Source organism: Bos taurus, chromosome 3 (assembly GCF_002263795.3).
Source record: "Bos taurus isolate L1 Dominette 01449 registration number 42190680 breed Hereford chromosome 3, ARS-UCD2.0, whole genome shotgun sequence".
Taxonomy (NCBI): Eukaryota; Metazoa; Chordata; class Mammalia; order Artiodactyla; family Bovidae; genus Bos; species Bos taurus.
The window spans coordinates 51,258,006-51,279,982 of NC_037330.1; the positions used below are offsets into that span (position 1 = coordinate 51,258,006).

A 21,977-nucleotide genomic window follows, 5' to 3' on the forward strand; every position below is an offset into this window, starting at 1 on the left:
CTTCCAATGAGTATTCAAGACTGATTTCCTTTAGGATGGACTGGTTTTATCTCCTTGCAGTCCAAGAGACTCTCAAGAGTCTTCTCCAACACCACAGTTCAAAAGCATCAATTCTTTGGTGCTCAGCTTTGTTTATGGTCCAGCTCTCACACCCATACATGACTACTGGAAAAACCATAGCTTTGACTAGACGGACCTTTGTTGGCAAAGTAATATCTCTGCTTTTTAATATGCTGTCTAGGTTGATCATGGCTTTTCTTCCAAGGCACAAGTGTCTCTTAGTTTCATGGCTGTAGTCACCATCTGCAGTGATTTTGGAGCCCCCCAAAATAAAGCCTGTCACTGTTTCCATCGTTTCCCCATCTATTTGCCATGAACTGATGGGACCAGATGCCATGATCTTAGTTTTTTGAATGTTGAATTTTAGGCCAGCTTTTTCACTCTCCTCTTTCACTTTCATGAAGAGGCTCCTCAGTTCCTCTTTGCTTTTTGCCGTAAGGGTGGTGTCATCTGCATATCTGAGGTTATTGATATTTCTCCTGGCAATCTTGATTACAGCTTGTACTTCATCCAGCCCAGCATTTTACACGATGTACTCTGCATATAAGTTAAATAAGCAGTGTGACAATATACAGCCTTGACGTACTCCTTTCTGATTTGGAACCAGACTGTTGTTCCATGTCCAGTTCTAACTGTTGGTTCTTTATCTGTGTACAGATTTCTCAGGAGGCAGGTCTGGTGGTCTGATATTCCCATCTCTTGAAGAATTTTCCACAGTTTGTTATGATCCACATAGTCAAAAGCTTTGGCATAGTCAATAAAGCAGAAGTAGATGCTTTTCTGGAACTCTCTTGCTTTTTCTATGATCCAACAGATGTTGGATTTCCATAAAATTCCATAATTTCCATAATATTCCATAAAAAATATTAAACTGCAAAATAATTTGCTGTTTAAATGCAATGGCTGGCAAACCAGCTTGTGCTCCAAAATTAGTCCATCACTCTTTTTGTGAATAAAGTTTTATTGGAACACTGCTATGCTGTTCCATTTACAGATAGATGGTCCATATCTGCTCTTGGTCTACAACAGAAAGCCGAGTAGCTGTGATAGAGGCTGTATGGCCCATAAACCCTAGAATACTAATTATCTAGCCTTTTACAGCAAAAGTTTACTGATCCCTGACTTAAAGTGATAACTGTAGCTTTCTAAGAATTTTACTTATATGGAAATGCTGATTTCCTAAGTATTTTTATAATAGGATAACAGGTCTTATAGTCATTTTCAAAACCTGCGTATAAAATTTGGGAGGACATCTATTTAAATCATAACCTAAAATATATATGTAAATCAGTGGCAAATAGCATGTAATGTAAAACCCACTATAATCATATAAATGAAGTTCTAAAATTTAGTTGAATAATGGCAAGATTATGACGTTAATGAAATGACTGAAGCTAGCTTGCCAAGAGTTCTGGGGCCAATTCACCACCACATTATACCCCTACATATATTACTGTGGGATGAGCTATTATAGATTTACTATATTTAAGTCACTGCCAAGAAACTGTATCATTGAGATCTAGAAGTTAAAAATTATATATTCAAAAATATATATTTATTAAAATATATAGTGTCAAGGTAGTAAAGCAAACAATTTCAAGATCAGATCAATAAAAAGTTTGCTCTTAAATATCTGTTACTACAGTAATATAGACTATATTAAAATAGAATAAAAAAGTTTTCAACAAAACACCATGTTGATAATTCAAAAGAATTTCACCTTCTGTTATTTTAATGACAACAAATATGTTGTATTTTTTAAAATTAAGGGGAATTTTTAAAGTAACATATAGGAAGCTGCACGTAACCTATGTCTACTCTTGAACATACTAAAAAGTAGAAGCAATGGTCCAAGGACAATCCATAATAGAGATTGGTCTTAAAATGTTTCATGTAATTGGTTTATTGAGGAATCTCAGTTTAAAGCAGATACTAACATCAAACTTTTTATCCCCAGTTAGTGCTATCAACCAAGCTGTGTCAATTTCACTTTTTTTCCATCCTTTAATGATTACAGGTGCATTCTGGTACCTTCTGGTTACTTTTGGTATTTAAAATCAAACACCTATTTCACACTTAATTTAAATCTTTTGTTCCCCATCACTGACTACACTTCTAGTTGGGGAGATCTGGAATGCAAATAGAGCATGATCCCTTGCTCTGCCATTTAGTGGGTCTAACTCCTTTGGAATAGGGCTGTGGTTGGGTATGGTCACTTTAAGTAACTAACCAGTGACCAGCAGGGTAATAGGAAGATGTCCTTGAACGCTCTAATCCAGATGTTGGTGGCCTTTGCTAATGTGGTGGCTCATTAAGTGACAGACTGAAGTTCTCCCCAGCCTCTCGGTGGACGAAGGAACCTTCTAGGATTCATGATGCTCAATGCCTCCCTACATGGGACACAGTGTTATTTGACCCTGTATCAGCCTCTTCTAATCTTCACTGAACCACTAAGGTCCTTTTCTTTTCTTGCATATCGTGTATACTTGGGGTATGGAATGGACTTTTATTTTTTTTCTGTCTATGACAATAACTACTGTCTCTAGTCACCAGGGTAGTACTGGCTTCTCCAGCAAGCCTCCTCCTCCTTTTAGAAATCTCCATATTCAAGTATATTCTCACTGGTTCCTGAGATATACTCTAGGCTCTTCCAAGAAATCCCTTAGTATTTTCTTCTTTGATAGAAATTCCAGAGTGGTCCGGTTATATAGATGTCCATGGTAGATGTCCATCTCAGGGCTGAGAGGACACTATATCCTCATTGCAAATATCCCTATCTTTAATGTTTATCTGGGATAGTCTTGGATCTCCCTGCTAACTTTCACTTGGCAGGGAAGATGAGGAAAAAATATGAAAGAGAAGGAAAAGTCTTTTTACTAGGATTCTTTACTTTCTACAGTGCTGAGGATACCACAGACTATGCCCCTTCTTCTAGTTCCCTTCCTTATAAAAGCTGGAATGAACGGTAACTGATTAAAGGCTTGATAAAGGTTACCTGAGGAGTTTAACCGTTTCTCAGTAAAACAGGAAGGGTTGGTAGTGGTGGTAGACCCAGTTTATGCCTCTGTTTTAACCCATGGGGTGATACCTCAGATACAACTTATAAAGAGATAGGAAAAGTCCTACCCAACATAAAAATCTAAATTTAAATATGCTTAAAATTATTAAAATTACCTCATTACAATGCATATTGTTGGTTCAAGTATCCAATAAGAGGGGACTATTTATGTAAACAATCCTTTTAATACTTGTTTTTTGATGATTATAAACATAATACATGACCATTGTTTACAAAGAAAAGCATAAATAAGAAAATTAAAAATAAGAGAAAATTAAAACAATGCACAAATGGCTTTGAAATAAATAGTACAATACCTTTCTTTAGACAACAAATTTAAGTTTGCATAAACTAAAATTAGAAAGTCAGTATTCATATAGCACCTGGAGAAGTAGAAGAGAACTATATCCCACTCCAAGTACATGCTATAAAGAGAAGTGGTAGGAAGGAGGAGTTTTCCTTCAGGGGAAAAAACTGATGAAGCACTGTGGTGCCCTTTGATAAATGGAGAAAGTAACCCTAGTTGCCAGCTTCCTTTCTCTCAGTTCCAAACCCTAACTAACAGAGTTCCAACTGTGTACTCCACTTTTGAATTATATAGGATATTGCCATATCCTTTCAGTAAACCCCTACCTCAGTTTTATCTTATTTAAAATGATCTGAATTGATTTCTGTTTTCTACAAGCACATCCTAAGAGTTATTTCTCAGTAGAGTTACCATTAGCTAAAACGACAATACTAACAGAGTTAAGAATCTAGGAGGTAATCATAGATTACTTTAGGTATTAGGTAAAAGATTTCTGAGACTCAATAATTACCTTCTGAAAGAAATTACAGTAATCTCTTCTTAAAATATAGATTGCTACTTCTTTTAATCCTTCTAGTCCATACATATCAGCCATATTGAGTATCTGACTAAAATAAAAATAGATGCACTGTTAATTCTTCAATTTAAATACCAAGGCATAATACACAATAATTTCTTAATGATAAATAGTTTGTTTAGAGAAAATAATAATCTTAACTATTTTAATTCTAACTTTCTGCCCTACATAGTACTCTTTACAGGTTATAAGAAGAACATAGGTCAAAAGTTGAAAGCACTGTAACTTGATTTGAATTGTGGAGAATAACACAAAGTAAATTTGGAGATGTTTTACAACTTCCCCTCATATTCTCAGTGATATATACAACAAGGCCCAGGAAACTGCTTCAAAGGCTATAAAAGTTACAACTCTTCACAATAAATAAAAATTTAGGGGGAGGGCAACTAATTGATGTTTATCATATTGAAAATGCCTACAGAGTACCATGAGATTAGAGGTGGCATCCAATGACTCAGAGGGCTTCTGTTGCTTCTTTCAATTGGCAAGTATTTCTAAGCACCCACACATACGCTAGGTACTCAGGAAACCTACAAGTCTCAATTCCATGATAAAGTTTCATACGGGTTTCCAGTATTTAATCCCTGTGACTCAGGATACTTTCACCCTCAAATCATATTCATTCAGTTTATAACTAAAAGAACTAATAAATATTTAAAATTAAAAGAGCAGCCTTCATTTGTGTGATGTTAGAATAGCAATAAAAGGAGAGAACATCCCGAAAATTAGACGAGCAAGATGTATTTAGGATTTCAGCAGCTTAGATGATGGCATGTCGCCATAGAGTACTAAAGAACCATACCATTGTTGATCTTTAGGATGCCTATATTCTCAAATTACTTTTGGGTTTTTTTCTTTTGACATCCTAAAATTTAAAAATAAAGTAGCAAAAAAATTTATAAAATTCCAAATTTGACTAAAGTTGAATTAACTTTATAAAATCTGTCATTTATTTTCCAAAACAAATATTAAGTTTTTCAAACACAGCAGCAATTAGTCACTTAGTCGTGTTCAACTCTTTGGGACGCCATGGACTGTAGCCTGCCAGGCTCCTCTGTCCACGGGATTCTCCAGGCAAGAATTCTGGAGTGGGTGGCCATTTCCTTCTATTTAAGTCTAATAAAGACTTTTCTTAATCTTATTCTTATCTTAATCTATCTATCTTATCTTAATCTATCTAATCTTAATCTTATCTAAAAGATGCTAGATCATCTTTTCTTCTAAATAAGGTGACTTACTGTTTTTAGATATTGCCAAAATATGTACAACATTCAGCAAAATAATAAAAATGAAACTTCTACTTCACTGACACTTTTAAACAAAGCTCAATAAAGCAGAAGCCACAAAATATCAATATTTTTATATTTAAAATCATTAAAAAATAATACCTACCCAACATTAGCTTTGACTGGAAAGTCCAAAGTTCCTCCGTATATAAAGTGCATCATAACATTCATTTCTACATGGCTTATACTGAAAAATAAAAGAAAACTAAACTCAAATCCAGAAATAATTAAGGTTTAACTGATATCAATGATACATTCCATTTTCCCATAAATTTTCAGTCAAGATAAAGTTCTAATCTCATTTTTATCTGAAGAATACAATTTTCAAATAACATCCATGAGGTATGCCATTAATTTAAAAATGAAGTTATAAAAAAAAAAATGAAGTTATAACTGCAGCCATGGGTTTTTATATATTGTAAAATGTTATTCAGTTCAGTTCAGCTCAGTCACTCAGTCGTGTCCGACTCTTTGCGACCCCATGAATTGCAGCATGCCAGGCCTCCCTGTCCATCACCAACTCCTGGAGTTCACCCAAACTCATGTGCATCGAGTCGGTGATGCCATCCAGCCATCTCATCCTCTGTCATCCCCTTCTCCTCCTGCCCCCAATCCCTCCCAGCAACAGGGTCTTTTCCAATGAGTCAACTCTTCACATGAGGTGGCCAAAGTACTGGAGTTTCAGCCTCAGCATCAGTCCTTCCAATGAACACCCAGGACTGGTTTCCTTTAGAATGGACTGGTTGGATCTCCTTGCAGTCCAAGGGACTCCCAAGAGTCTTCTCCAGCACCACAGTTCAAAAGCATTAATTCTTCGGCCCTCAGCTTTCTTCACAGTCCAACTCTCACATCCATACATGACCACTGGAAAAACCACAGCCTTGACTAGACGGACCTTTGTTGGCAAAATAATGTCTCTGCTTTTTAATATGCTCTCTAGGTTGGTCATAAGTTTCCTTCCAAGGAGTAAGTGTCTTTTAATTTCATGGCTGCAATCACCATCTGCAGTGATTCTGGAGCCCCCAAAAATAAAGTCTGACACTGTTTCCACTGTTTCCCCATCTATTTGCCATGAAGTGATGGGACCAGATGCCATGATCTTAATTTTCTAAATGTTGAACTTTAAGCCAACTTTTTCACTCTCCTCTTTCACTTTCATCAAGAGGCTTTTTAGTTCCTCTTCACTTTCTGCCATAAGGGTGATTAGTATATGATAAAATAATTAATTCTTTGTTGGGCATCTTCCATGATAGACAAAGTTAGAAAGGACTTTAGAGGTCATAGTTCAATCTCTGGCTCCTTAAGAAATCCTCTTCAGCATCTTTGAAAAATGGCCTCTCATTTTGCTTAAAGCCTGGGATGGACAACTACTCCATTCACTAGAAAGATTCTTGCTGTGCATACATATTTCTTAATTTGTAATACCTATCCAGCAGCTCTAGCTCTGCCAACATCCTCATATTACAGATTTAAAAGACATAACTTAAAGAAGTAGTCTGAAGTGATAATATTTATGTTTCATGGACTACTAGATCTCAGACTCTCATGACTTCTCCCAGCACCCCAGATTCAGTCTTCTATTACTCTTATATTTTGTTCATAGCACTGTTACAGGACTTCTTGCATCTTGGCCCTCCCCTATTCCTCTGTATCAAGGAAGATTAATTATCTGATTGGTGGACAACAACCACTGGTTGTTGATCATGAGGAACGTGTTGTTGTTCATTTGCTTAGTAGTGTCCAACTCTTTGCAACCCTTGGCTTGCAGCATCCCAGGCTTCCCTGTTTTTCACTATTTCCTAGGGCTTGCTCAAACTCATGTCTATTGAGTCGGTGATGCCATCCAACCATCTCCTCCTTCATCATGCCCTTCTCCTCCTGCCTTCAGTCTTTCCCAGCATCAGGATCTTTTCTAATGAGTTGACTCTTCTCATCAGGTGGCCAAAGTATTGGAGCTTCAGCATCAGCCCTTCTAATGAATATTCAGGATTGATTTCTTTTAGGATTGACTGGTTTTATCTCCTTGCAGTCCAAGGGACTCTCAAGAGTCTTCTCCAACACCATGGTTCAAAAGCATCAATTTTTGGCGCTCAGCTTTCTAGATGAGAGGTAAACTGATTTCTTTTCTCCTTTTTTCGCTGCTGAACCAGCAGTAAGAGGTGGTGAGAGAGAAGCGTACTGCTATCCAGATTCAGACTTTCTCTCTAGGCTGTCTTAGAGTAGACATAGCAAGCAAATCAACTTTGGCTTTTGCGTAAAACCACATTTTACTGCCTTATCAAAAATTAAGGAAATGTTTTCTAATTTCACCTGCTGATTCTTTTGTCTTATTGTGAGCAGGAAGAAAGTATACTATTTATTGGGCCCCCCTCAGAACTCCAATAGATAGCTAAGATGGATAACAGATACCCTTCTTTACATCACCTCTTTCCACAGATTCAGCAGAGAAGAAAGGAGAAAAGAAATCAAATTACCTCTCATCATCAAATTAACCCTCAGGTCAGAGTTCGTCCTGACCAATGCCCAGTGGTTACTAGGTAATTCACTCTTCTTGGTACAGAGGAATAGAAGGTGGGACAAATGCAAGGAGTCCTGTAACAGTGCTATGAACAAAACAGAAATAACAAAAAGAAGACTGAAGAATAAGTCTGCCTAAGTCAGAGCTGGAGGTTCATCTTAATCCTCTCTCTCATTATATCCTATCATTTTATACCTTCAAATGTTTTTTAATTCAGCCTCTGCCGTCTGTTGCTGTCGTTGTTTAGTCACTAAGTCGTGTCTGACTCTTGTGATCCACGGTCTGTACTTTGTCCATTGGATTTCCCAGGCAAGAACACTGGTGTGTGCTAAGTCACTTCAGTCATGTCTGACTCTTTGAGACCCTATGGACTGTAGCCTGCCAGGCTCCTCTGTCTAAGGGATCTTCTGGCAAGAATACTGGAGTGGATTGTCATGCCCTCCTCCAGGGGATCTTCCTGACTCAGGGTTGGCACCCAGGACTCCTGTGGCTCCTGCATTGCAGGCAGATTCTTAATCGATGAGCCACCTAAGAATACTGGAGTAGGTTGCTATTTCCTTCTCTAGGGGATCTTCCAACCCAGGAATCAAACCCTTGTCTCCTGCATTGGCAGGCAGATTCTTTACCATTGAGCCACCAGGGAAGCCCTTTTGCTATATATTTCCCCCTTTTATTGCCCTAGTTTAGCCTCTCAGTTTCTTTCATCTGTACTATACTTCATCATAGTACTCTGAGGGCTTCTTGCCTGAAATTACCTCCTCACATCCCATTTCACACATTGCAATCAGAGTGACTTTGCTAAAATGTAAATCTGATACAGTCCCTGACTTCTAAAACCCTTTAGCAATTCTCCATAGGACCTAGGAAAAAAAGCCCAAATTCCTTAGCTTGGTACAGAATGTTCTTTATTATATGATCTCTGGTTTCTCTAGCAGCTGTTCCAGGATAAGCAAACTACCATTTCCTATACCTGAACGACTTACAGTTCCTTATACATCCGTTCCTTATCACATACTGTTCACTCTGCTTAAAATTCTCTCCCTCTCTATTTATTTCATCTTTTAGATACAAGACACGTGGCTCTTTACCTCTGATTGTTTCCTTAACACTCCCAAGGGGGGGAAAAAAGGAAATCACTGAACGTTAAACATAAATAATAACTAACATTTATTGAGCATTTATTATGATTTAGTCACTGAGCTAATAAGCATTTTCAATGCAATTAGCTCATTTAATCGTAACAACTCAATGGGAGGTTATTATTATTAGTCTCATCTTACAAATGAAAAACCTGAAATTAAGTAACTTGCTCATGGAGGTGGGTGCTGGGAAAAAAATTAATTGCCCAACATCAAATGGCTAGTGATGCACTGGAATTTAAATCCAGGCAAACTGCATTGGAATTTGGAATTTAAATCCATACTCCAATGCCTGGGCTCTTAAGCAGTATAATACACCCCCCCACACACACACACACACTTCCATTATCACATTTATCAAACGGATTTATAATATCTTTGTTTACATATTTGTTTCTCCTTCTAAACTGAATTCTGTGTGGGCAGGATTTGTGTCTTATTTACCCTTGCATCTCTAGTAGAAGCAAATGTCAGCATTGATTCAATATCCCCAGGATCAAAATTTCCTTTCCCTGCATAATACTGGAGCTCTGCATGGAAGCAGGCTGGGGACAGTGCTGATAAGACATTCACAGTTTGTTAAGCACAGTATCTAATGTCTGCTAAAGGGAGACAAGGAGAAAGGCAAGAAGAAAAGAAAGGGAGTTCCACAGGGTAGGACTCAGAAAGGTGTTTGCTTTGATTCTTTGGCCTTAAATAATATATGCTCAATAAATGTTTAATGAATATTTAATGAATGGCTTATTAGGGTAGTTACAAGCATCTCCTGAACCTTCAGAAAGAATATTGAGTTGAAAACATATAAATATTTTTTAGTTTACTTAATATATATTTACTGGCTTATACAATGGCTAACATTGTATGGCTTATACAATGGTTTCTGCTGATTCAAAACTCCATATCTCTTCTTTAATATTTAGAAAAAAGTCAAATCTCTAAATATGCTCATTTATATACATGGATATGACAAGAGTTGATCTCAGTATAATTATGCTGTATTATCTGTAGTCTGTTCATATAAAACAGTAGCATAATAGTTACATTCCATGCACTTTTCCTTGAAATTTCAAGAGCCATTCTTATTAGTGTTAATGAGGATTGAATATTTATGTTATAAGAATAGTTTCTTCTAAGACTTGACATATTTAAGCAAAGGAAAATAATGACTAGGTAGAAATAAAACTTTTATTAAAATAAACAGCAAAATCTGGACATTTGAGCTTATATATCAATATATATGATAGCTATAAAAACAGCAAGAAACTGTTTTCCTGCTGTCTTGACAGCTGTTTTATTAAACTGCAGCCTCATTATTATAAGTCATCTGTATTTTTATGAAAAGTATTTATAAAGACATGATCAACTGACTTGCCAAAAAACAAATTACTGCAATAACCCACAGTTTAAATAAATGGAAAGATTTAAAGCACTGCTGCTGCTGCTGCTGCTGCTGTGTCGCTTCAGTCGTGTCCAACTCTATGCAACCCCATAGGCGGCAGCCCACTAGGCTCCTCTGTCCCTGGGATTCTCCAGGCAAGAACACTGGAGTGGGTTGCCATTTCCTTCTCCAGTGCATGAAAGTGAAAAGTGAAAGCGAAATCGCTCAGTCGTGCCCTACCCCCAGCAAGCCCATGGACTGCAGCCTTCCAGGCTCCTCCGTCCATGGGACCCTCTAGGCAAATCAGAATAAAATCCTATAGGAGATGAAAATATTACATACACTCAACAGTTAGAAAAAATAAAAGACCATGAGAGGACAGAGCACTAGGCTCAGAGATAACATGTACCCAGTCTAAAACCTCTATGCTATATATGTGCTTCCTAAAGTTTCAGGTTTCTACATATGTGGGCTAAGGTAACATAGGGCCTCATTTACTCATTCATCATTCATTTACATTCAATATTTATTGAATGACAGGCGCTATTCTGGACCTTACATTCTAGAGAGAGGACATGGACAATAAATGTCAACAAATGTGTGTGCTTAGTCACTCAAGAGTCAAGTTGGACTCTTTGTGACCACATGGACTGTAGCCCACCAAGCTCCTCTGTCCATGGAATTCTCCAGGCAAGAATACTGGAGTGGGTTGCCATGCTGTCCTCCAGGGGATCTTCCCAACCCAGGGGCCGAACCCAGGTCTCATGTATTGCAGGCAGATTCTTTACTGTCTGAGCCACCAGGGAAGCCCATGTCAACAAATATACGAAGATAATTTTAACAGTGAAAAGTGAAGACAATCTAACAGAATAACATAGAAAAAAGTAACTGGAGAGTTGGGCTGTAGCTCCTTTAGGTGGGGAAGTCTGGGAGAATCTTATGGGTCAGATCATACAGGTTCTTATAGCTTATGATAAAGATTTGGGTTTAATTCTAATTTGTGATGAGAAGGCATTGAAGAATTTTGACCAGAAGAGAAATATGACCTGATTTACATTTGAAAAGGTCATCCTGAAGGTTCAGAGCAAGCCAGGAGTCTCTGAAGGAAGATGAAAAAATCCAAATTTATACTCTAAAGTCTCAAGCCACCACCGGAAGACTTCTGTTTACATAAAATGGAAACACGTGGGGTTTCTTTATGGAAATATTGGCTGTTCAACTTCCAGTACTGGATGTGGAAAACGTCCCCTTGCCAACCAGGGGAACTTCCTTTCAGCTTTATCCTCCCACCTTCCAACTCTGGGACATGGGTAGAACTAGGATTAAACGTGTGTGCTCAGTTGGTCAGTCATGTCCCACTCTTTGTGGCCTATAGCCCACCAGGTTCCATGGGATTCCAGGCAACAATACTGGAGCCAGTTGCCATTTACTTCTCCAGAGGATCTTCCTGATACAGGGATCGAAGTCATGTCTCTTGCATCTCCTGCACTGACAGGCAGATTCTTTACCATTACGCCACCTGGGAAGCCCTAAAACTAGGATAATAGGATTCCACTATTCCTACCTTAATTTATTGAAGGCTGTCTCATTTTAAAATGTCACATGCATTACATCTTTGAGCTACCAACTCAAAAAAGAACCAAAAACCAATTGGTTCTTTTCCGTAAGGACAGATAAGATTTCAATTTTAATCTATTGCAGAAAACATCCTACAGATATGCAACAGTGGCACAGTTCCAAAAGAGGTTACTGACCAAGCAAAGCAGGTGTTGCTGTCCTAGTCCTGGAAATGGTGCTCACTTGAACACTTTACTCTCTAGAAAAATGAGCACAGCACCATTTAGGGAAAGAAAAAAAGGTAAATAATAATCAGCACTACAGACTATACACCAAACACTATGCCAAGTTTTTCCTTTCAACAACCTCAGGGAAGGTAAGCAATGTCCCAAAGTCATGTAACAGTTTGGGCCTGGATGTAGGACTTCCTATAAGGACACCAGAGTCCATGATCTTTTTACTATACGACACTACCCCTTGAAACATCTACTCAGGTTTACAAGTTAATGTGAAAAGGCAATTTGTTTTATAGATTACTTTGTTACATTATAAAAATTCTTAAAAGATGTGATTTTTTAAAACAGTAAAATTCCTAAATATGCTTTAACCTTCTGACAGCTTTATACACCATGACACTAATAACATTTTAGGTGGTAATTTGACAGTCAATTTGATATGTAATACAAGAGGGGACTAGATCTGATAGATAGAGTGCCTGAAGGGGATGGAAGTTCGTAACACTGTATAGGAGGCGGTGATCAAAACCATCCCCAACAAAAGGAAATGCTAATAGACAAAATGGTTGTCTGTGGAGAAGCAAACAGCAACCCACTCCAGAATTCTTGCCTAGAGAATCCTGTGGACAGAGAAGCCTGGTGGGCTGTTGTCTATGGGGTCGTACAGAGTCGGACATGACTGAAGCGACTTAGCAGCAGCAGCAGCAGAGGAGGCCTTACAAATAGGTGAGAAAAGAAGAGAAGTGAAAGGCAAGGGAAAAAAGGAAAGATATACCCATCTGAATGCAGAGTTCCAGAGAATAGAAAGGCGATAAGAAAGTCTTTTTAAATGAACAATGCAAAGAAATAGAGGAAAACAGTAGAACAGGAAGGAGTAGAGATTTCTTGAAGAAAATCAGTGATACCAAGGAAACATTTCATGAAAATATGGGCACAATAAAGATAGAAATGGTATGGACCTAACAGAAGCAGAAGATATTAAGGAGAGGTGGCAAGAATACACAGAAGAACTATACAAAAAAGATCTTCAAAACCCAGATACGCACAATTGTGTGATCACTCTCCTAGAGCCACACATCCTGGAAAGGGAAGTCAAGTGAGCCTTAGGAAGCATCACTATGAACAAAGCTAGTGGAGGTGATGGAATTCCAGCTGAGCTATTTCAAATCCTAAAAGATGATGCTGTGAAAGGGCTGCACTCAATATGCCAGCAAATTTGGAAAACTCAGCAGTGGCCACAGGACTGGAAAAGGTCAGTTTTCATTCCAATCCCAAAGAAGGGCAATGCCAAAGAATGTTCAAACTACCACACAATTGGCATTCATCTCACATGCTAGCAAAGTAATGCTCAAAATCCTTCGAGCCAGGCTTCAACAGTATGTGAACTGTGAACTTTTAGATGTACAAGCTGGATTTAGAAAATGCAGAGGAATCAGAGGTCAAATTGCCAAAATCCAATGGATCATAGAAAAAAACTAAAGAATTCCAGAAAAACATCTACTTCTGCTTCATTGACTGCGCTAAAGCCTTTGACTGTATAGATCACAACAAACTGTGGAAAATTCTTCAAGAGATAGGAATACCAGACCACTTGACCTGCCCACTGCGAAACCTGTATGCAGGTCAAGAAGTAACAACAGAACCAGATATGGAACAACAGACTGGTTCCAAATTGGGAAAGGAGTACGTCAAGGCTGTATATTGTCACCCTGCTTATTTAACTTATATGCAGAGTACATTATGTGAAATGTTGGGCTGGGTGAAGCACAAGCTAGAATCAAGATTTCTGGGAGAAATATGAATCACCTCAGATATGCAGATGAACCCACCCTTGTGGCAGAGAGTAAGAGGAACTAAAGAGCCTTTTGATGAAGGTGAAAGAGGAGAGTGAAAAAGCTGGTATAAAACTCAACATTCAAAAAACTAAGATCATGGCATCTAGTCCCATCACTCCATGGCAAATAGATGGGGAAAAAATGGAAATAGTGACAGACTTTATTTTCTTGGGCTCCAGAATCACTGCAGATGGTGACTGCAGCCATTAAATTAAAAGATGCTTGCTTCTTGGAAGAAAGTTATGACCAACCTAGACAGCATATTAAAAAGCAGAGACACTACTTTGCTAACAAAGGTCCATAGAATCAAAGCTATGTTTCCCCTGCTGTCAAATAAGGTCCAATAATCATACACTTCTTTTGACATTTATCTCACCACACAGAATCACATGGTTACCTCTCCATTTAAATTTTTAGTGACTTCACCTCTAATGAGAGTAGATAGTTTTTATAAAAGATATCTAAAACATCTGAAACATAATCCCTGGACACATTTCCAAAATACACTAGAATGATGATTACCTCTAGAATTGACACACTTACAGAAATTCTGGCCTCTGCAAGCATTATTTCTCTTCCAATATTCAGCAGATATTTTAAATTCACCATAAAGGAAGAAATCTTTTTGGCAGGAAACATATTTTTTCAGGCTGTTTTTCAACAGGGTTTTTCAACAGTGATGATAAAATTTCACTGACTGACTCAACTACACATTCTTTTTACCCACAGGCTAATAAACTATTTGCTTGGCATATAAAATCTTCCATAATCAAGAACTACCTGGTGGTTGCCAGATCAAAACAGTAGGTGATATAACTAAAGCATAACTCTCTAGAAACCGTGGTATGAAAGAAAAGAGGTTTAGGTTCTTCTGCATATGTCTCATTTCTATTAAATAAATGAAACATGAAAAGAGATAAAAACATATAACATATTCTTAAAAATAATGTTTTAATTTTCCATTTTTCCATTTTTCAATAGAGTGAGAAATTACAAATGAGAGGCATTTGGGGATTGATTTTAGTTAGTAAGGAAACCAGACAGCTGTAACCTACAAGGCTCAAGATTATAGACTAGTGTGAAAAACAGTGAGAGTTTATCAATATTTTTCACACATCCACTGTTACGGAATCATCACTACCACCATTCCACATCGAAGCTTCTAGCCAAGACTGACCCAGTTGAGGAACCATCCACAGTGAGAATGATGAAAGCCGGGAATTCTCCCTCAGAACTCCCAGGCAGTTTTCCTACTGAAAAAGCCCTCCCCACTACTGTACATTCTGGATTCTCACAGTGATCATCTGTGACCAAAAAATATTCCATTTCACATGTAAGGAGGTAGTTCATCTCTTAATAACTGTCTCAGCAGTTGATATAAACTGCACCAATTGTGTAGATTCACCAATGCACTATCATAGGTCACTGAAATCCACACCTATCCAAATTATTCTTTAATAAAGAAATTACCTATCACAGACTGAAAATCCGTGTTCCCCCATACACCTAAATTCACATATTGGAGCCCTAACCCCAATATGGAAATAGGGCTTCTAAGGAAATGTGTGTGTGTGTGTGTTAGTCGCTCAGTTGTGTCCAATTCTTCACAATACCAAGGACCATAGCCCACGAGGCTCCACTGTCCATGGGATTTTACAGGCAAGAATACTGGAGTGCGTAGCCATTCCCTTCTCCAGGGGATCTTCCAGACCCAGGGATCAAACCCAGTCTCCTGCATTGCAGGCAGACTCTTTACCATCTGAACAACCAGGGAAGCTCTCTAAGGAAATAATTAAGGTTAAATGAGGTAATAAGGGTAGGGCCCTAGCCAATCTGATAGGATTAGTGTCCTTATAAGAAACACCAGAGAGTGAGCTCTCTCCCTCCACCTTCCTTTCCCCTCTCTGGCCCCCCAGCCCCATGCACTAAAAACAGGGTCACTGGAGCATACAGCAGAAGGTGCCTGTCCACATTCAACGGACCTAAGGTAAGAGCTCCCATCAGGCACCAACCTTGCTGGGTGGTGCCTTATAGAACTGTGAGAAAACAAATTTCTGTTGCTTAAAGCAACCAGTTTGTGGTATTTTGTTATGGATGTCTGAGAAGAGTAATACATTATCTCTATCACTAAATGCTCCCAACTTCCTCTCATTTTCAGAAAGTGTACTTGCTGAATTCCATCACATGAGAAACATTTCATTGAACAGACAGGGAAATCAGATTCATGAAAAGCGCTCTGTATGAAGTATTATTTGCAATCATTTGCAGTCAAGCTTCCTTGTAAAATTATGCTTACCTTTGGAGAGTAACGCACTCCTGGGAGCTTTCAGCCCAACAGCCACTCAGCATTGCAGCAAAATAACTAGATCTGGCACTTAAAATGGCTCTAAAGGAAGAGGGGGAGAAAACACAGACAAACATTTATGCATAATTGCAAAATATAATTTTTTATGAAAATTTTCATCTTTATCTCTTAAAACATGATAACAATTTACCTGTCATTTGTATTCACTGGTAGGTTTTAATAATAGAAATTACAAGCCTAAACTTATACCAAAGTATTTTGATGGCTTCATTAGAATATTAATTCCAGGTTTTTTTTTCATCTTTTAAATTTTTCTCTCTCTCTTTTTCTTTTTGGCTACACCATGTGGCTTGCAGAAGCTCAGTTCCCTGACCAGGGACTGAAACTGGGCCATAGCAGTGAAAGCCCAGAATCCTAACCACTAGGCCACCAGGGAAATCCCATTTAATTTTTTCTATTGAAAGCTCTTAAATTTAAATAACAATTTTCATGAGTGAGAGAATAACAGATTATTTACAAATGGATAAATAAAGACCAAATGATGTTAAGACCTTGGGGAAATATCAATAAGAGACTAGAACTCTAAAAGTCCTGAGTACCAGTTCAAAACTCAGCATAATTATGCTCATGGATACCTTTCTATTAAATTCTAAAAATTATAGGAAAAATATTTTGTTTTGAATGTCCATTCTATCTCCTCAGATAGAATGTTAATTCATCCATTATTTAACTCAACAAATACCTACTGACTTCTATTCTGTGCTAGGCACTAGTCTAAGGACTATAACAGTAAATTAGGTACAGCTAAAATGTGAATATTCTAGCAGGGGCTGGGATTGAAGAGGGGAAGGGGAGAAGAAGAATAAAAAGACACTTCTGGCAATGGCTTACTAGGTTGTCTCTGACTAACCCTCCTGCTGAATAGCTTGGAAAGATAAGGGGGAAAAAAATATATGCGCACACACACACACACACACACAATCTGAAAGCAAAAGTAAGGTTGAGAAGCTAAGAAGCTGAATCTAGATTGCTTCTGGCAATCTTTACAGACTTGGAGGCACACAAATTGGAATTTGGGATCCAGCAAAGAGGAGACACATCACTTTGATGACAAAGGTTCATACAGTCAAAGCTATGATTTTCCCAGTAGTCATGTACAGATGTGAGAGCTGGACCATAAAGAAGGCTGAGTGCTGAAGAATTGATGCTTTCAAACTGTGGTATTGGAGAAGACACTTGAGAGTCCCTTGGACTGCAAGAAGATCAAACCAGTCACTCCTAAAGGAAATCAATCCTGACTATTCATTGGAAGGACTGATGCTGAAGCTGAAGCTCTAATACCCTGGCCGCCTGATGTGAAGAGCTGACTCAAAGGCAGACTCTGATGCTAGGAAAGACTGAGAGCAGGAGAAGAAGGGGGCAACAGAGGATGAGATGATTTCATGGCACTACCAACACAATGGATATGAGTCTGAGCAAACTCTGGGAGATAGTAGAGGACAGAGGAGACTGGCATGCTGCAGTCCATGGGGACACAGAGTGTCAGACAGGACCTAGTGACTGAACAATAGCAACAAAAAAGAGGAGAGACTTTGGTGGATGTCCCAGAATTTCAGTTGGACTCTGAAGGACTACATCTTTGAAAGAAGAATGAACAGGAAATAGATAAGCCGCTTTTAGAACTGAAGTCCAGCTTTGAATGAGCTCAATCCTTGACTGGATTAAAGTGATCTACACCTAGCCTAAATACAGTGTGTATGTCAGCTGCTCAGTCGTGTCTGACTCTCTGTGACCCCAGGGACTGTAGCCCACCAGGTTCCTCTGTCCATGGAATTTTCCAGGCAAGAATATTAGAGCAGGTTGCCATTTCCTACTCCAGGGGATCTTCTGATCCAAGGATTGAATCCGTGTCTCTTATGTCTCCTGCATTTGCAGGTGGATTCTGTACTGCTAGCCACCAGGGAAGCTCACAATGTAAGTATTACTCAGCAATAAAAACTGAATGAAATATGATATACATAATATCCAAGGATGAGGTTCAAAAACATTTTCCTGAGCAAAAGAAGTTCAATAATATGTCTGAGATCATTTATATGAAATTCTAGGACAGGTAAAATAAACTATAATTTAGAAAACACAACAATCAGAAAACAAAAGAAGTCCAATTAAAAATGGGCAAATGATATGAGGAGAAAACTCACCAAAGAAATACAGATGGAAAATAAGCATATGAAACTCAGTTTTTGCCTGAGGATAGAGAGAGGGAGGGCTTCCCTGCTGGCTGAGTGGAAAAGAATCCGCCTGCCAATGCAGGAGACATGGGTTCAATCCCTGGGTCAGGAAGATCCCCTGGAGAAGGAAATGGCAGCCCACTCCAGTATTCTTGCCTGGAGAATCTCATGGACAGAGGAGCCTAGTGGGCAATGAGGTCCCAAAAGAGTCAGACACAACTTAGCAACTACATAACAACAACAGAGAGAAGGACAGTACTAATGGCAAATGGACACAGCAGAGTTTTTTAGGTAATAAAAATTCTCTGTATCTTGATTGTGGTGGGAGTTACACAGGTTTAAGTATTTGTCAAAACTCATCAAATTAGACTCTCAGTTGTGTGCATTTGATTGTATATGAATTCTTTTTCGAGTTCATTTTTTTTAATAGAGGATAATTTACAATATTGTGATGTTGTTTAGTTGCTCAGTTGTGTCTGATTCTTTGCAATCCCATGGACTGCAGCATGCCAGTCCTCTCTGTCCCTCACCATCTCCCAAAGTTTGCCCAAGTTTGTGTCCATTGCATCGGTGATGCCATCCAGCCATCTCATCCTTTGACGTTCTCTCCTCCTTCTGCCCTCAATCCTTCCCAGCAATAGGACTTTTCCAACGAGTCAGCTATTCGCATCAGATGACCAAAAAACTGGAATTTCAGCTTCAGCATCAGTCCTCCCAAGGAGTATTCAGGGTTGATCTCTCTTAAGATTGACTGGTTTGATTTCCTTGCTGTCTAAGGGACTTTCAGGAGTCTTCTCCAGCACCACGGTTTTTGAAGGCATCAGATCTTCAGTGCTCCAGCTTCTTTACAGTCCAGCTCTCACAACCATCCATGACCACTGGGAAGACCACAGACTTGACTATACGGACTTTTGTTGGCAGAGTAATGTCTCTGCTGTCTTTTGATTTCATGGTTGCAGTCACCATCCACAGTAATTTTAGAGCCCAAGAAGAGGAAATCTGTTACTATTTTTACCTTCTCCCTCTCTATTTGCCATGAAGTAATGAGACCGGATGCCACGATCTTAGTTTTTTTTTAATATTTAGTTTTAAGCCAGCTCTTTCACTCTCCTCCTTCACCCTCATCAAGAGGCTCTTTAGTTCTTCTTCGCTTTCTGCCATTAGAGTGGTATCATCCACATATCTGAGGTTGTTGATGTTTCTCCTACCCATCTTGATTCCAGCTTGTAATTCATCCAGCCCAGCATTTCTCATGATGTGCTCATCATACAGATTAAACAGGGTGAGAGTAGACAGCCCTGTTGTACTACTTTCTCAATCTTGAACCAATTAGTTGTTCCATACAGAATTCAATATTGTGATGGTTTTTGCCATATATCAACATGAATCGATACATATGTCCCCTCCCTCTTCAGCCTCCCTCCCACCTCCCTCCCCTTCCCAGTCCTCTAGGTTGTCACAGAGTATAAAGATTTAAGGCAGGAGGAGGAGAAGGCAATGGCACCCCACTCCACTACTCTTGCCTGGAAAATCCCATGGACAGAGGAGCCTGGTGGGCTGCAGTCCATGGGGTTGCTAAGAATTGGGCACGACGGAGCAATTTCACTTTCACTTTTTACTTTCATGCATTGGAGAAGGAAATGGCAACCCACTCCAGTATTCTTGCCTGGAGAATCCCAGGGACAGAGGAGCCTAGTGGGCTGCCATCTATGGGGTCGCAAAGAGTCGGACACGACTGAAGCAACTTAGCAGCAGCAGCAGCAGAAGGGGGCAACAGAGGATGAGATGGAGACATCAACATTCTTTTCAGTAATTAACAGGACAAGTACACAAAAAAATCAGTTAAATGGAAGACTTGAACTAATTGCTGCATGCTAGCCATTTCCATTTAAGTAAGACTAAGAGCGACTGAGGCTTAAACAATTACACTGTTCTTAAGATAGAAACTTATGAAAACATTCCTATTTAATTGGATTCAAGCCTCAGTTTAAAAAAAAAATATGTTGTAGATACATGTGTTAAAATTTTAGCAGATTTTTTATTTTCCAACACACCAAAAACTATTTTCTCCTTTTGACTAAATGTAATCTCAACTGACAAGGCTGCTTCTGGCTCTATAGAGGTGCCCTAATTTCCCCCTTACTCTCGCTTTATAGTACATTGCTATTCAATACTTCTTGATGTTAGCTCAACCAGATTCATTACTCCAGGCATAATAATGGCCTGGATTACTCAGAGAAACTCTAAATATAGAATTTTTCACTAGGACTATTTTTTAAGTACTCTTGCTCCAAGGGAAAAAAAAAAAAATATATATATATATATATATTTTTTTTTTTTTTTTCTGTCAGTTCCACATAACTGAATAAGGGTTAAACCCACATCAGCGAATCCAAACTTTTTGGAGCTGTCACCCATGACACTCTGGAAATATTTTAAAGAATGTAAACTTTAAAAATGGTAAGTCAGCGTTCTCTTGAGACATTCATCTTAACATACACTGACTACAGCTTTCATAGGATTACCTAAGTTTTAAAAGTGAGTTGTAAAAATAGAGTGGATGCCTTGTTATCTAGTACAATGAAGACTGATAGTTGTCTGGTTAATCAAAAAATTAGAAGCGAATTTTTTAAATGATTTGTCTATATCATATTCATTTTATTCTAACTTAGAAAATAAGTATGCATTTATTCACAAATCTTTGACCATAAAGCCAATCTATTTTTTTTAATGTGAATTCGCTGATTTATGCCTCTTATGTCTTGCAAAAACTACACTTATACACCTTGTCTATGATTTCAAATTCAAACTTCTCTAAAATGAAAAAAGAAATTTAAAACTTTTTGAAGCAATCTGAAGTATAGAATCATTTAAGATTTTCATAATTTCCCCTCAAGTTTTTGTATTGTTTCATCTAAACTGAATTCAATAACAATTTTTAAAATGCCTCTCCCTTATTAAGCTTTCTAAAACATTCACTCTAGTTTTCACTGGAACAACAATTCTTTTATATTTCATGTATCATTGATTTATATGATATATCATGAAGTCGTGCTATCAAAATAAGAAATTCAAATGGCATCAAACAGGTTTGGGAATAAACTCAAGTGACTCAAGAGACACAAACTCAATGATAGGAATGGAAATGTTACAGATATACTAGAGAATGGCATCCTAGTCTTGAGAGTTCTGCCTACCATGTCAGCATGTTCTGCAGAGACCATGTGAAAAGCAGGTTTAGTCATGTTCCGTTAAGGCGCTTCTACTCTAGGTGACTTCTTTCCTTTTAGGCATCCACTCTCTCTGGCTTTGGTTCCCCACTGCAGCCTCTCTCAAAGGCCCATGGTACTCTAGAATCTCACCTCTTTTCTCTCTATTGCTCCCACATCTAACTTATTATTTTAAACCTTTTAAGAGATAGGGTTCACCATTTATCATTAATAAAGTAATTAATACTGAGAGATTCATAACCCACTTTATAGCATGATAA

General features: G+C 38.3%; 1 protein-coding gene across 7 annotated transcripts in view; it reads right to left on the reverse strand.

Annotated features, from left to right (window-relative positions):
• Positions 1-21,977, reverse strand: part of BTBD8 (BTB domain containing 8) — a 93,928-nt gene that overhangs the window by 34,895 nt on the left and 37,056 nt on the right. For 6 of the 7 annotated variants that reach the window (NM_001424789.1, XM_024989022.2, XM_010803305.3 and 3 more), the window contains 3 exons: positions 16,248-16,337; positions 5,395-5,475; positions 3,937-4,033 (listed from right to left, as the gene is read on the reverse strand). In NM_001424789.1, the coding sequence (NP_001411718.1) occupies positions 3,937-4,033; positions 5,395-5,475; positions 16,248-16,337 (268 nt within the window). Of the gene's footprint in view, positions 1-3,936; positions 4,034-5,394; positions 5,476-7,762; positions 7,852-16,247; positions 16,338-21,977 lie in introns of those variants that run through there. The other variant, XM_010803309.4, reaches the window with a different exon arrangement.